This window comes from Bos indicus, chromosome 15 (assembly GCF_029378745.1).
Source record: "Bos indicus isolate NIAB-ARS_2022 breed Sahiwal x Tharparkar chromosome 15, NIAB-ARS_B.indTharparkar_mat_pri_1.0, whole genome shotgun sequence".
Taxonomy (NCBI): domain Eukaryota; kingdom Metazoa; phylum Chordata; class Mammalia; order Artiodactyla; family Bovidae; genus Bos; species Bos indicus.
The window spans coordinates 22,551,656-22,568,391 of NC_091774.1; the positions used below are offsets into that span (position 1 = coordinate 22,551,656).

General features: G+C 41.4%; 1 protein-coding gene across 3 annotated transcripts in view; it reads right to left on the reverse strand.

The window, feature by feature from the left end:
- Positions 1-16,736, reverse strand: part of ALG9 (ALG9 alpha-1,2-mannosyltransferase) — a 113,253-nt gene that overhangs the window by 64,801 nt on the left and 31,716 nt on the right. For all 3 annotated transcript variants that reach the window (XM_070803395.1, XM_070803396.1, XM_070803397.1), the window contains exons 9-12: positions 5,922-6,044; positions 3,190-3,344; positions 822-951; positions 63-210 (exon numbers count right to left, since the gene is read on the reverse strand). In XM_070803395.1, coding sequence (XP_070659496.1) covers positions 63-210; positions 822-951; positions 3,190-3,344; positions 5,922-6,044 — 556 coding nt within the window. The remainder of the gene's footprint in view (positions 1-62; positions 211-821; positions 952-3,189; positions 3,345-5,921; positions 6,045-16,736) is intronic.

The following is a 16,736-nucleotide window of genomic DNA, read 5'->3' on the forward strand; positions in this document are numbered from 1 at the left end:
TGCCACAGATTTGCTGTTTCTACACCTCGATTTAAAACTCTGAGGATTAAAGGGCAGCTTACTTGTCGGGCAGAAGGAAGCTGCTGGGGAAGCGATGCCACTCTTTCCCAACACAGACATTGACGGGCCGGCCTTCAGGAACACTGTGGATGGTGGGGTCTGTGGCAATTCGATAAAATTCTGGATACAGATCAAGGGGTCCGTGATACCCTGGAAGGGAGAGGGGTGTGTGAAAGCCGAAGATGAGAGAGGTGAGATTCTGCTATTTAATTACAGTGCGTGTTAGTGTCCCACTGTGATCCGTGTGAGAGGCACACAGCAACTCCAGCAGGATCCCACTCAACTGGCATCACACGCCTCTGCAGTCAGGAAGATGATTACAGGAGGCCCAATCTCTGACAGAAATCATCTGCTTTCTTGCCCTTCTCTACACCCTCCACCTTTTTAATTTCATGTTCTTTGAGCCCATTTCAATATTCTGGATCCAAATGAAGATTATAAGAAAGAATATAATCATGGGACTTGAGCCACAACTCTGCATCCTATGTTTAAGGCTTCCTTAATTCATTCTTTAAAAGGAAAAAAAAAAAAAATTAGTAAGAATAGAGAAGTGTATAGTTAATCACATTGAAAGGAATTCTCAATCTTCTCTTCAGTCCTAAGGTACAGATGTCACATCCCATTCTTAATACGAAGTCCACAGGTTCTCCACATAGAAAAGCCCTCCCCCTCGGCTTAAGCTGAATTGTACTAAACACTCACGTGTCAAGCAAAAACCAAGGTAAAGTGAGTGTGGATTAAGTTACTGTCTGTACATCTACCTCTGAACAGCGCCACAGAGCGAGAAAAAGACAGGAGCCCGAACAGGAAGAGTGTTCCTAACGCCAGCCAATTCGACGTCACGGTGTAATGCTCCAGGCGGTATCGCTGAAACACGAAGTGGTAACATTTCTAGAAAGAAAGAAAACTGCTCTGAAAAAAAGATACACCTTGCAGGATACACATCATCACAAGACATCATCATAACTTAAGAGGAAGGAAAAGAGGTTCTACCAAGAGTCTGAGCTTTTGCACACAGTGGGGTACCCACTCCACATTCTAAGATGAAAGCAAACTCTGCTAAACTGTCTGTAGATCAGCCTCACCAGAGGGCGTGCCAAGAGTCAAATCTCACTGGCTTCACAGGAAACTTAGTTGGATACTTCCCTAGTGACTAAAGTCCTAATAATTTACTTTTAAAACAATATTTAAATGAAAACGGCTTTTGGTAGTTTTTTTGTGTGTTTTTTTTTTTTAATATATGAAGTATCTCAATCTATTCTGATGTAACTGGTGATTAACCTTCACTTTCCTTACTGACAAGTTTTTAGTAACAACAAAATGTCTCATGACCAAACAAGAAGGAAACAGAATTCCCCTCATGGAACGTTAGGAAAATGCTGTTAATTATATGCTAAACTAACTTCACAAACTAGATGAATGTCATTAAGAATATATACACACCTGCCTTTCAGCACCTTCCCATGAGACTTCCTTCCTGCCTTCTTTCCCTCTCAGACTAGAACTACTTTTGGAAAGCAATTTTGCAATACATAACAAGGGCCATAAAAATGTTTGAACTCCTTTCATACTTTTTGGAATCTTTCCTAAGGAAACAATCCAAATACCTAAACAAAGATATTTATCCTAGCATTATTTATAATACTGAAATAAGTGAGCAACCTAAACTCTAACGTAAATTACGTCTAACCGTTATATATAACCAATTCAATATATTATGTATTACATAATGTTATATAGTGTATCCAACTCAGAACACTATATTGCTATTAAAATGATGCACATAGATGTGGCAACATAATGATATAATTATATTAAGAGGGATAAGGTTACATGAAACTTAAACTACAAGCATAATAGATTCTGTTATATGATAGGCAAAAATGCTAGAAGGAGATTTTGTTTGGGTTGCAGGACTGATTTTTAGAAAGAGGTAAAAGAAAAATTATCCGTGATGAAGTTCAATTACTTTTATAATTAAAATTATGTTTAAAAACTATTGTCCTAACAAGGATGAAATTTTAAAGCATTATGCTAAATGAAAGAAGTCAATCACAAAAGCCCACATATTCTATGATTTCATTTATATGAAATGCCTAGAATAGGCAAAGCTATAGAGATACAAAGTACATTAGCTGTTGATTGTGACTGAGGAGATATTGGAGGGGGGCAGCTACAATAGCTAAAGGATTTTTGAGATGATGAAAATGCTATAAATTGAGTGGAGTAATGCTTACACAGACCTGTGAATAGCCTAGAAAACACTGTATCATATACTTTAAATGAGTAAATTCTGTGGTTTGCGAATTGTGCGTGCATGTGTGCTAACTCGTTTCAGTCCAGTCAGACTCCGAGATCCTATGGACTGTAGCCCGCCAGACTCTTCTGTCCCTGGGATTCTCCAGGCAAGAATACTGGAGAAGACTGCTGTGCCCGCCTCCAGGGGATCTTCCCCACCCAGGGACTGAACCCTTATCTCTTGCATCTAACCAGCATCGGTAGGCAGGTTCTTTACCACTAGCACCACCTGAGAAGCCCTTGTGAATTACACCTTATCATAAATCTGTTAAGGAAAAAAAACCTGTTACCCAAATTATTCGTTTTTTAATAATTGCAAATGGAGCAGAGGTTTAAAAAAAAAAAAAAGAGTCCGACACTTCCAAGGCCATAAATACAGAAATATTCATGATTAGTTCTGACCTGGACAGGTTTTAAGCCAGGATTACAAGGTCCTATATCGCTAACTGCCTGAAGTAATCTCAAACACCTAAGCCAGTTTCATTCAGGTTTCATAACTGAAGAACAGACATTCCATTAGCTCTGCTGGGCTGCTACCATCCTGTGCTAGGCCCATGTAACGACTTAAAAAAATTCCTTTCACAGCAATTGGGTTCTTATTGGCAAGAGAGACAAATTATTACTAACACAAATCAACACTGCAAATGTGTGATCAGCAAACAACAGTACAGACAACGCCTAAGCAATCAAAGCTTCAGAATATGATCTGTATCACCTTTAATGTATGGATAACATAGCTTAGGTGGAAGCATTCTGTAACCTGCCTTTAAGCTTTTTGAACGATTTAATGTGAAACAGAATGAAGCCGACATACATTTCCCTGAAACTCACCTGAAGTGCAGAAAGGGCCACAGCACCACAGAGACAGATAAGTGGATACACAGGGAAAAGAAATCTCTCCTCTTTGTGAGGCTGGATGAAGAAAATTATAAACCAAATATACATTGGAGCCAAGGTAAGCCAATATGGGTGGCCTAAATTCTGAACTGTAAAACACAGAAAAAAATATCCACCTTTCACCATATTAGACCAAAACAGCACATTTACTCTCAAAGTTCTCTTGATCTCAAACTCAGGCATATATCCTAGGGCCCCCCACTCTTTTATTCACACTTCCTCTGATATAATTAAGGAGTCAAATAGAAAGAGGTATATACTTCTTAGCTCTCCCAAGAGATCCAACATTTAAAGGTAGGTACAACGCTGGATTTAGCTGGAACACAAATGAATATCAGGTGAATGGGTAATAGAACTTAACAATTTCTTCACTGGATGAAGAAAAAACACACCTCTCTCTCTCTCTCCAGAGAGAAGAGTCCTGCCACTAAGACTAAAGATTCTTGAGATTAACCAAAAGCATAACATAAGTTCACTTCTTAGACTTTAATTCTTCTGTTTACTACATTAATCTTCTTACGTATATACCAAATAGCTATAGATCAAAGGAAAGAAACAGAGTTGGATTCTCAAACTCATCACTGGTTTCTGTCAAGCTAAAAATGACACTTTGTTTCAAAGAAAATATAAAACCGTTCTTAAAGGAAGTTTGCTGAAGGAGTTTTCTCCTGTTTGGTAATGCACATCCATCCACTCTGTACCTCAAAATTAAAGCCAAGAATGTATTTTAAACCATATGAAAGAATTGCAGGAATTTAATGAACACTAAGACCCAAGCACCTGCTGGAAAGTTCCTGTGGTCATGGCTAGGTACATGGACACTGAGTGATAAGCCTACAACCCACAGTGAAGGCATCTCAAACTGGGCTCCCATTAGCGGTAACGAGTAGTACATGGGAAGCACCGACCAAGGGTGGACAGACAGCGCCCCCTGGTGTCCGTTATGTCTACGATGAGCGAGTTGAGGTGAAAGATCAGGGTTGTCATCAGAGCCCAGCTTAGCATTGCTTAACCTACTGCTCCTTAGTTACACATGCTTTTGAAAAAACAGGTGTCTTTTTTTTTGGCCTTGAGACATGCAGGATCTTAGTTCCCCAGCCAGGGACCAGGGGTCAACCCGGCACCACCTGCAGTGGAAGCACAGAGTCTTAACCATCAGAGAAGTTCCTGCAGAAATTCTTTAAGAATAAACATTCTTCAACTGCAATAACAAGTTTATCTTTTTTTTCACTTATGAAATTTTAGGCTATAATTTAGGGTATTTACCTGTCCAAGAAGTATTTTGGGTTGGAATTTTCTTTATTATAAAAAAAAAGTTTATCTTCTACAAGTAAACAATCTTTTCTTCTTTTGCATCTTAGAAGCTAACAAACATATTTTAAAAATATGGCCTAAAATTTTGGAACATCCTCTATAAAACATTTATAGTTTCTGTTAAACTATATTCTGTTAAACTGTGTTAAACGTATTGTTGCTGTTATAAAATATACAAAACGTATAAAGAAAAAACAGTCCTCAATTTCTTACTAGCTGGACATGTAAGTACATGGCACAATTTTAAACCAAAATTGGATTCCTACTTTAGAGAACAGCTTAATATAGTTTTTGTTTTTACTGTTTTTATAGTTGTATCACAAGCATTTACAAATCTTCCACAAGTATAAATTATTTTTATTGTCAGAAAAAGCTACTTATCAAAAAAAAAAAAAAAGTGATCCTTAATAAACATAAGGAGTGGAGGAATGTGTTAATACCTCACGGGAACAAACAGCTGAATCCAAACGCAGGACACTATGTATGCAAGATGAGTGGCATGGTTTCTTTAGAAATCTTCAGGAGGACAAAGGTGAGGGGGGGGGGAACCTCTAGAAAAGCTTATGAAACGTAACACCAAATTCAGTATATGACTCATTTAGATCCTGCTTTAAACAAACTATAAAAGTTTTTTTTCCAGACAGTGTAGGAATCTAAATACTAGCTGGGCATTAGGTGATATTAAGAAAAAAACTGTTAATTTTGTTAGATAACGGCATCAGGGTTATGTTACAACAAAAGTTCTAAAATAAAGCAAAAGTGACTCTGAAGGCTGCTTTCATATTCTATGAACACAGCGAACTCGTTATAAACCACTAACTGTAGAAAAGCAGAATGGGAAATGGTATGGAGGGATCACCTGGCATCCAAACCAGAACGAAAACTTGGAAATTAAATCTTCTTCCAAAACTCAAACGAGTTTCTGCTCAGCTCTGTCTTCCAGTCAGAGCAAGCACCAAATGTGGGGGAATCTCTACATGGCTTAGTTTCCAGATTTTTGGTTGAATTTCCCAGAAATTGTTTGCCTCTAGAGTTGATTATCTTAAGCAATTTACCATACTAACATACATTTCTTTAAATAGGCTTATCTCCCAAGATTTTTTAAATGCTTTTGCCTCCCCAGATGATTCTATAAATCATACAGACTTCCTCACTTGCAATTATTAACCAGATTATCACATAGGTTAACACAGGTTGAATAAACTATAAACAGAGATGGAAAAATGCAATAAGCTAACCATTTCCATAGGAAGAAAATGGAAAATAAAATAAGTAGATTGTTTTTTATTTCTTGGTATACATTGTTACTTCTCTTCCCTCCCCCCAAATCTATCTTTGCTTATTCCACTTACCATGAAATCTCTGCAGTAGGTATTCCATGAGAGAAGTCAGTGGTAAGACCAGGACGGCTAAAGCAAAGACTACATTGAAATTCAGAAATCCATTAATTAAATAGAAATACCAAGGCTCTGTGCCTGAGGGAAATAAAGAGACACGAACTCATTAGTGGACGCCTCGGATACCTACTACAATGCTTGACTCCCAGTGTTCCTTGTCAAGCAAATTTGCTGCTCCAGTACCTCCTGTGAGAGCCCACAAGCCACTCCTCCCACCTTAGAAATCAGGTTTCAAATATTTAGCTCTCATGACCACCATTTGTTGTTGTTCAGTCGTCAAGTTGTGTCCAGTGTTTAAGACCCCATGGACTGCAGCATACCAGGCTTCCCTGTCCCTCACCATCTCCCAGAGTTCGTCCAAATTCATGTCCATTTAATTGGTGATGCCATCCAACCATCTCATCCTCTGTCGCCCTCTTCTCCTTCTGCTGTCAATCTTTCCCAGCATCGGCATCTTTTCCAGTGAGTCAGCTATTCACATCAGGTGGTCAAAGTACTGGAGCTTCAGCTTCAGTCCTTCCAAAGAGTGTTCAGGGTTGATATACTTTAAGATTGTCTGGTTTGATCCCCTTGCTTTCCAAGGGACTCTCAAGAGGCTTCTCCAGCACCACAGTTTGAAAGCATCAATTCTTCGGCGTTCTGCCCTTTATTGTTCATCTCTCACATCTGTACATGAGTACGGAACCACTATATCCAGCCCAAATTGCCAAGCCCATATGGGACTAATACTTTTCAGAAAACCAAACAATATAAATAGCTTAGCAGCGATATTGTGATTTATAATAAGAAGTATTTATTTGGTCTTCACTCCCATTCCTAGGAGAGAGTGCCTAAAACGACCTTCCTAATTCCTAAAGTGGTAAGAAGTGTCTTTTGTTATGTTAATTCAGGGACTTCTGGCAAAGTCCTAGGTAACCTCAGGATGGGGACTAGTTGTGAGAGGAACCACCTAGTGATTGGAGGGTTAGAACTTTCAGTCCTGCCTTTCCCTCCTCTGGGAAGGGGAGAGGGTATAGCAATGGGGTTTAAACATTCAAGCAATGGTGCTCAAGTAATGAGACCTCCATAAAAACCCAAAAGGACAGTGTTCAGAGGGCTTCCCGGCAGGTAAACAGGTAGGGAGGCACAGGGGAGGAAGCAGGGATAGTGAAAGTGAAGTCGCTCAGTCGTGTCCGACTCTTTGCAACCCCATGGACTGTAGCCTACCAGGCTTCTCCATCCATGGGATTTTCCAGGCAAGAGTACCGGAGTGGGTTGCCATTTCCTTCTCCAGAGGATCTTCCCGACCCAGGGATCGAACCCGGGTCTCCCGCATCGCAGGCAGACGCTTTACCCTCTGAGCCACCAGGGAAGCACCACGTATCTTCCCGCCCACCCTGCCCTATGCATCTCTTCCATCTGGCTTGTCTCCTTTCTAATAAACTGGTCAACAGAAGTAAGTGTTTCTGGAGTCCTGGGAGCCATGCTGGCAAATTAACTGAACCTGAGAAGGGGGCTGCTGGAACTTCTAATGTGGTCAGTCAGAAGCCCAGGTGACAACCTGGACTTTCAAATGGCACGAAGCAGAGGCCTCCCCACCAAGGGCTGGGGGGTGGCGGGGTGGGTGCAGTCCTACAGGGCTGAGCTATGAGGGCCTTGCCTATCCGTTTATCCTATCACATTCTAGTATCCTTCCCCCTGATGTGCTCAACCACTTTTCAACAGTGTCTGTTCAAGGGGGACCTTCCACAAAAAAGCAGCGCCTTTCTGAGGAAAACCATGTTCAGAGACCCCAGACCCTGCTCAGCTTTTCGGATTCAGAATGAAACAACATGACCGAAAACGCCAAGCCTTGCTCGCACAAGTTTTGATTCTTTAACTCCAAATCCTGAAACTCAAGCGATGAGAGACAGCCCCCTTTGGCACATTCCGCCGGTATTCATCTGCTCTTCCCTCCTGTGATTACTTCAATCAGGCAGTGAATGACACACGCGGGTTTTAATCACTGTGTGTTGTGACACCCGCCTTGCACCACAGCAATTTCCTGCAATCAGCATTGCTTAAAAGGGTAATCAGAAGGCAGAGGAATACTCAGAAAAGCCTGACATTTCTGCAGCTTGCACAGCAAAATAAGATTAGAAACCAAACCCATAAGGCGAGAAATGTCTAAGGGAGGAGGAAGATGCAGAGGGGACCCTGGGGAAGGACTCAGGTTTGACAGTGTGTCCACCTTTAGGGAAAGCTCCCTCCCTCCTGTCGAAACCCAGGGACAAGGACTGTCCAGGAAGAGAGACTTTGTCCCAGGCCAAGCTCATTAGAGACATTTGTATCTTGTATTCTTTACAAATAATCTTTTAGGTCACAGAAAACTGCCGGCCTGCTAAGTCACTGCAGTCATGTCTGACTCTGCGACCCCGTGGACTGTAGCCCGCCAGGCTCCTCTGTCCATGGGATTCTCCAGGCAAGAGTATTGGAGTGGGTTGCCATTTCCTTCTCCTACAGAAAACTATTGGATGGTTTTATTTTCAAAATGGAAAACACACGTCTTTTCTGGGTTTTCATTACTATTTAACAGCTTGTTTCCTAAATTGAGTCCTTTTCCACTCCAGTTTCCAGAGAAGTAAGTTTTCGCACAATCATCTCCTGACCGCCAGTGTGGAGGCAATGCTATCAACCCTGAGCCAACTTCTTCTTTACAAAATTCTGGAAATTTGACCCTGGGATGATAAAGCAGCGTGACTAGAAAAAAGGGGGTCACCCTTCACATCATCTACTACAGATGCTTAAACATCAACAGATAAAAGCCTTTCTCTTTGATCCTTGCTAATATATGCTTTTTCAAGGAAAGTCCTCTAGTGTTTTCCTCTTTACCACAACTTACTATGCCCTCCTGTTAGGGCTGTCTACTTTTTTTTTTTTTTTAATTTGTTTATTTTAAGGCTGTCTACCTTTTAACCAAGGTATACTGTACGCTGAGATGTGGAACCAAAAGCATTAACTTGGTAAACTCAATTATTTTTATGTGTTAGAACCTCATAGATCAAGTTCATAGCGAGGCTGTGAACATTTCGTAATAGACTGTTACTTCCCTGAAGGATCGGGTAGAGACTAGGGAATAAGTCAAGATTTGGGAAGGTTCAAGTGACATGAGTCTTAAAAACAAGGGCAAAAGGGGACAAGGAATCGTGAATTCTGCTAACCAGTGTCCTCCCCTACCTGATGAGGCATCTACCTTATAAGAGTAAAAACCTGTATCTCTTTCAGGGAGACACTCAACACTGCTCTCAGAAATTATCAAAAGTGAACTATGTATTGTAGAAAAAAATATGTCAGAATGACAAGCTAAGCATTTAACTCGTGCAAAACGTGAGGTGAAAGGAAGCTGGAAGCAGGGTGCAGGGGGGCTCACCTATCTCCCTTTTCACGGAAAGTGCCTCAATCCCTTTCATTCAAATGAGCTCAAGGGAGCTTTGTCAGAGACTAAAAGAAGAAGGGATAATGTTTATTGTTCCATCGACTGAATGAAGGGGAACTACTTTATAGGCCTACAGTTTTACAGAACTCTAGGAACTAAATTATAATAAATCATCCTTATAAATGTCAAATTTGCACCACCAAGAGGAAAAATCCACCAAGGTTCAACACAAATGATTAACAAAACAAAGAAGGCTCCAGAACAGGTCATGCTAGTGGGTGACCTTAAGCACGCCTCCAAAGCCTCCTCTGGGGCTTCATCCTCTGCTGCTGCAGGACTGGAAAGCCGTGGGCCTTCTGACCAAGGGCTCTATCCTTTACCTTCTGAAATCTCCCGTCCTGTGGCCTGACAGATTTGATAAGACAGACACGCACGGATCATATCCTAAGCTCCCAGCAGCATCCCTGAGCAGACCTGCTGTCGTTCTTGAGAGAAGAGCACTTCTTACACCCATCCTCCCACACCTGTCCTCCCACGCTTCTCCCAGGCCTGTGTTCTCATCAGAGAGCACAGCTCTTCACACAAAAATACTCAACCTCAACATCTGAGAACTTGAAATGTTACAAGGGGAAGAGGCCAAATCAGTGCCAAGCCTAGTCACTTTCGTTTTTGCAACACGAAATTTCACCTCTTTATCTTTGACCCCATAGAGACATTTCACCTACAACTTTGCAACTTCCATGTCTACACTACTCTAAATTTCCTAAGCATTGAGTATTCTTGACCTCATCCAAGTAATTGTGAAAAACTGCCTCTGTCCCCTGGCTTCAAAAGTCAAGAGTCAGTCCAGGTCCGGAATGTGTCATTAATAAATGCTATTTGGCCAAAAAAAGGATAGAAAGGCCCCTTTGAAAACCAGGAACAATAGAGAGAATAAATATTTACAGATATTCCTCAATCTATGATGGGGTTAAGTCCTGATAAACCCATCATAGACTAAAAACATCGTAAGTCAAAAACACATTTAATACACCTAACATACCAAACACTGTAACTCAGCCTAGCCTACCTCTAACAAGGTTAGAACACTTACATTAGCCTACAGTTGGGCAAAAGTCACCTAATACCAAGCCTGTTTTATAAGACAGTGTTGGCGGTCTCATGTAATTTACTAGCTACAGTACTGAAAATGAAAAACAGAACGGTTGTCTGGATAAAGAATGGCTGTGAGAGCTTCCACGGTTTACCCTCATGATGAGTGGCTGACGGGAAGTGTAGCTCACTGCCAGTGCCCAGCATCACGAGAGATACCTTATCGACTACTGGAAAAAGATCAAAATTCAAAGTATAGTTTCTACGGAATATGTATTGCTTGCACACCATCATAAAGTCAAAAAAAATCATAAGTTGAAGCACCATAAGTTGGGGTGGGTTCTAAGCAGCTTCAGTCGTGTCCAACTCTTTGTGACCCCATGGACTGTACCCCACCAGGCTCCTAGGACCGTGGGATTCTCCAGGCAAGAACACTGGAGTGGGTAGCCATGCCCTCCTCCAGGGGATCTTCCCAACTCAGGGATCGAACCTGCGTCTCTTATGTCTCCTGCATTGGCAGGTGGGATCTGTACCACTAGCCCCACCTGGGAAGCCCCATAAGTTGGGGACCACCTGTGTATAATTACAATCACAATGGAGAGATTGACATTATCTTGCTTACACCTGTGTAGTTCTTACCTAAAATTGGCTAATGCTGTAAAACGGCCTTAAGTTTTTTAAAACGAACTCAATATTCAATCTTTTTGGCTCCGAAGTTCGACATTTGACATTCTGTTCTTCTGCAGTGTGTCCACCTAGTGTCTTCCTGGCAAACTCCTACTCTTCCTTCCAGCTCAGCTCAAAGACCACCCCCTCTAAGAAGTCTTTCCTGACACCAACAGATGAACTTGCTCCTTCAATTCCCTGACTATCATTCTACTGCTGCACATAACACATTGGACTATAATTAATTATTCATGTGTCTGCAGCCTTATCAGACAGCAAATTCTATGAGGAGCATAATCAATGATCAAAAGCAACTGATTGAATGTTTCTTTAACTGAACTCATTTATCCATTCATTCAAGAAGTATTTACAGGCTTATTAGGTTCTTATACTTAAGAAAGTGAAGTGAAAGTTTTTCACTTTCATGCACTGGAGAAGGAAATGGCAACCCACTCCAGTTTTCTTGCCTGGAGAATCCCAGCGACAGAGGAGCCTAGTGGGCTGCCATCTATGGGGTTTCACAGAGTCGGACACGACTGAAGCAACTTAGCGGGAGCATACTTAAGAAAACACTAAGAGTTGTATGCAAAAACTATCAGCATAAAGCACTTAATCTAAAATTTTCAGATTAAAAAACTAGGTGCCACAGCTAACAAAGCACTTGAGGTGGGAGACTCTTTAAAAATAGCTGAAATATGCCCAAAAGTGCCAAACAAGTGAAAGTTTCCATGACAAAGACATGCTGTCTGTTTGACAACTGTACAGCAGCAAAGCATCTCTTAAAACATAAGTCTTAGGACTTCCCTGGTGGTCTGGTAATTAAGAATTCACCTTGCAGTGCAGGGGACGAGGGTTTAATCCCTGGTGGGGGAATAAAGATCTCACATGCCAAGACTATACTTTCGGGGATCATGTCTCTGCAATCTACAGATTCAGTGTAATCTCTATCAAATTACCAATGGCATTTTTCACAGAACTAGAACAAAAAATTTCACAATTCGTATGGAAACACAAAAGACCCCGAATAGCCAAAGGAGTCTTGAGAAAGAAGAATGGAGCTGGAGGAATCAACCTTCCTGACTTCAGATTAAACTACAAAGCTACAGTCATCAAGACAGTATGGTACTGGCCCAAAACCAGAAATACAGACCAATGGAACAACACAGAAACCACAGAAATAAACCCTTGCACCTATGGGTACCTTATTTTTGACAAAGGAGGCAAGAATATACAATGGGGCAAAGACAGCCTCTTCAATAAACGGTGCTAGGAAAACTGGACAGCTACATGAAAGAATTAAATTAGAATAAAAGAATAGAAATAGAAATAGAAAAAAAGAATAAAAGAATGAAATTAGAACACTTCCTAACCCCATACACAAAGATAAATTCAAAATGGATAAAAGACCTAAATGTAAGACCAGAAACTATAAAACTCTTAGAGGAAAACATAGGCAGAACACTCGACATAAATCAAAGCAAGATCCTCTGTGACCCATCTTCTACAGTAATGGAAATAAAAACAAAAGTAAACAAATGGGACCTGATTAAACTTAAAAGCTTTTGCATAGCAAAGGAAACTATAAGCAAGGTGAAAAGACAAGCCTCAGGATGGTAGAAAGTAATAGCAAATGAAACAACTGACAAAGGATTAATTTCCAAAATATACAAGTAGTTCATACAACTCAATACCAGGAAAACAAACAACTCAATCAAAAAGTGGGAAAAAGACCTAAACAGACATTTCTCCAAAGAAGACATACAGATGGCAAACAAACACATGAAAAGATGTTCAACATCACTAATTATTAGAGAAATCCAAATAAAAACTACAATGAGATATCACCTCACACAGGTCAGTATGGCCACCATCAAAAGTCTACAAACAATAAATGCTGGAGAGGGTGTGGAGAAAAGGGAACGCTCTTGCACTGTTGGTGGGAATGTGAACTGATACAGCCACTATGGAAGACGGTATGGAGATTCTTCAAAAAACTAGGAATAAAACCACCCTATTATCCAAAGAAATCCCACTCTTAGGTATATCCTGAGGAAAGCAAAACTGAAAAAGACACACGTATCCCACTGTTCACTGCAGCACTATTTACAATAGTTAGAACAAGGAAACAACCTAGATGCCCATCGACAGATGAATGGATAAAGAAGTTGCAGTACATATACACAATGGAATATTACTCAGCCATAAAAAAGAATGAATTTGAGTCAGTTCTGATGAGGTGGATGAACCTAGAACCTATTATACAGAGTGAAGTGAGTAACAAAGAGAAAGATAAATATCATATTTTAACACACATATATGGAATCTAAAAAAGTGGTACTGAAGAGTTTATTTACAGGGCAGCAAAGAAGAAACAGACATAGAGAATAGACTTATGGGCATAGGGAGAGGGGAGGAGAGGGTGAGATGTGTGGAAAGAGTAACATGGAAACTTACATTACCATATGTAAAATAGATAGCCAATGGGAATTTGCTGTATGTCTCAAGAAACTCAAACAGGGGCACTGTATCAATCTAGAGAGGTGGGACGGGGTGGGAGATGGGAGGGAGGTTCAAAAGAGAGGGGATATATGTGTACCTGTGTTGAGGTTTGACAGAAAACAAAATTCTGTAAAGCAATTAATCTTCAATAAAAAAATAAATAAAATTTAAAAAAAGATCTCACATGCCACAGAACAACTAGGTCTGCATGCCACAAATACTGAGTCTAAATGCTCCAGAGCCCACAGGCCACAACTAGAAAGTTCACGCTCTTCACAACTAAAGAGTCTATGCACCGCAACGAAAGATGCCACGTGACACAACTAACACCCAACACAGCCAAGTAAACAAATACATATTTTTAAAAAGATTAGTCTTTCATATTTAGTGAATGGACTCAACAATTACAATAAAATTAGCTGACAGTGGTAAAGTACTACTTCACCTGGTCAAAGCTATGGTTTTTCCAGTAGTCGTGTATGGATGTGAGAGTTGGACTATAAAGAAAGCTGAGTGCTGAAGAACTGATGCTTTGAACTGTGGTGTTGGAGAAGACTCTTGAGAGTCCCTTGGACTGCAAGGAGATCCAACCAGTCAATGCTAAAGGAGATCAGTCCTGAGTGTTCATTGGAAGGATGGATGCTGAAGCTGAGACTCCAATACTTTGGCCACCTGATGCAAAGAACTGACTCATTTGAAAGGACCCTGATGCTGGGAAAGATTGAGGGCAGGAGGAGAAGGGGACGATAGAGGATGAGATAGTTGGATGGCATCACCGATGCAGCGGACATGAGTTTGAGTAAGCTCTGGGAGGTGGTGATGGACAGGGAAGCCTGGTGTGCTGAAGTCTACGGAGTTGCAAAGAGTTGGACACAGCTGAGTGACTGAACTGAACTGATTCTTTTTTATTTATTTTGGTTGCACTGGGTCTTTATTGCTGCACACAAGCTTTCCCTAGTTGCAGAGAGTGGGGGTTACTCTCTAGTTGCTATTCTCTAGGTGCGTGGGCTTCTCATGGAGCAGAGCACAGGCTCCAGGGCGCATGCACTCGAGCAGCGGTGGCTCACAGGCTCAGTAGCTGTGGCTTGCAGGCTCTAGAGCTTGGGCTCAGTAGCTGCTGCACCTGGTTTCAGTTGCTTCACGACCTGTGCAATCTTCACAGTTCAGGGCTCGAACCCATGCCTCCTAGCAGGCGAATTCCTATCCACCGTGCTAACAGAGGAGGTCCTACTTCTATTATTCTTAACTTGTACGAAGACAATCCCAACCTAGCACACAACAGGCCTGAACAAAATAGTTCTAGGATATAATAGCGATCCGGGCACTGATGCAATCTGAGGGGTATTCCAGAACGTGCTCATTCTTTCATTCACGCATGAGAAATCTTTACTAAAGACCTAGAATACAGAAAGACTACCAACTCCTAGGTGGAATAAATATTCTCTGCAAGCCTGCTAAAGCAAAATGGCATTAACATGGAAATCAGACACCCTTGAAGATTTCTCAAATCCAAAGAAGAGAAAAAAGCAAAAAAATTCTACCACCAAAGAGCATCCCCGAAAGTCTAGCTGGCTGCACATCAGTCCTGTGGATGCCCACATGACAGTTCTCTAGGGAAGCCCGTGGCTCAGTGGTAAGGAATCCACCTGTAGTATAGGAGACGTGGGTCCAATCCCTGGGTCAGCAAGATCCCCTGGAGAAGGAAATGGCAACCTACTCCAGTATTCTTGCCTGGGAAATCCCACGGACAGAGGAACCTGATGGACTACAGTCTGTTGTTCTTCAGTCACTCATCCACGTCCAACTGTTTGTGACCCCGTGAAGGGCAGCATGCCAGGCTTCCCGGTCCTTCACTGTCTCCCAGAGCTTGCTCAAACTCAGGTCCATTGAGTCGGTGATGCCATCCAACAATCTCATCCTTTGTCATTCCTTTCTCCTGTCCTCAATCTTTCCCAGCATCAAGGTCTTTTCCCAATGAGTCAGCTCTTCGCATCACATGGCCAAAGTACTGGAGCTTCAGCCTCAGCATCAGTCCCTCCAATGAATGTTCAGGATTAATTTCCTTTAGGATTGACTGCTTAGATAACCTTATAGTCCAAGGGACTCTCAAGAGTCTTTTCCAACACCACAGTTCAAAAGCATTAATTCCTCAGCGTTCAACCTTATTTATGGTCCAACTATCACATCCATACATGACTACTGGAAAAATCATAGCATGATTATACAAACCTTTGGCAGCAAAGTAATGTCTCTGTTTTTTAATATGCTGTCTAGGTTGGTCGTAGTTTTTCTTCCAGGGAGGAAGCATCTTTGAATTTCATGGCTGCAGTCACCATCTGCAGTGATTTTGGAGCCCAAGAAAATAAAGCCTTTCATTGTTTGCATAGCTTCCCCATCTATTTGCCATGAAGTGATGGGACTGGATGCCATGATCTTAGCTTTCTGAATGTTAAGTTTTAAGCTTTTTCACTCTCTTTCACCTTTATCAAGAGGCTCTTTAGCTCCTCTTCACTTTCTGCCGTAAGGGTGGTGTCATCTGCATATCTGAGGTTATTGATTTTTCTCCCAGAAATCTTGATTCCAGTTTGTGCTTCATCCAGTCCAGCATTTCTCATGATGTACTCTGCATATAAGTTAAATAAGCAGGGTGACAATATGCAGCCTTGACGTACTCCTTTCCCAATTTGGAACCAGTCCATTGTTCCATGCTCAGCTCTAACTGTTGTTTCTTCATCGGCATACAGGTTTCTCAAGAGGCAGGTCAGGCGGTCTTGTATTCCTATCTCTTGAAGAATTTTCCACAGTTTGTTGTAATCCACACAGTCAAAGGCTTTAGCATACTCAATGAACCAGAAGTAGATGTTTTTCTGGAATTTCCTTGCTTTTTCTAGGATCCAACAGATATTGGCAATTTGATCTCTGGTTCCTCTGCCTTTTCTAAATCCAGCTTGAACATCTGGAAGTTCTCGGTTCACGTACTGTTGAAGCCTAACTTGGAGGATTTTGAACATGACCTTGCTAACGTGAAATGAGTGAGATTATGCAGCAGTTTGAACATTCTTTGGCACTGCCCGCCTTTGGTATTGGAATGAAAACTGACCTTTTCCAGTCCTGTGGCC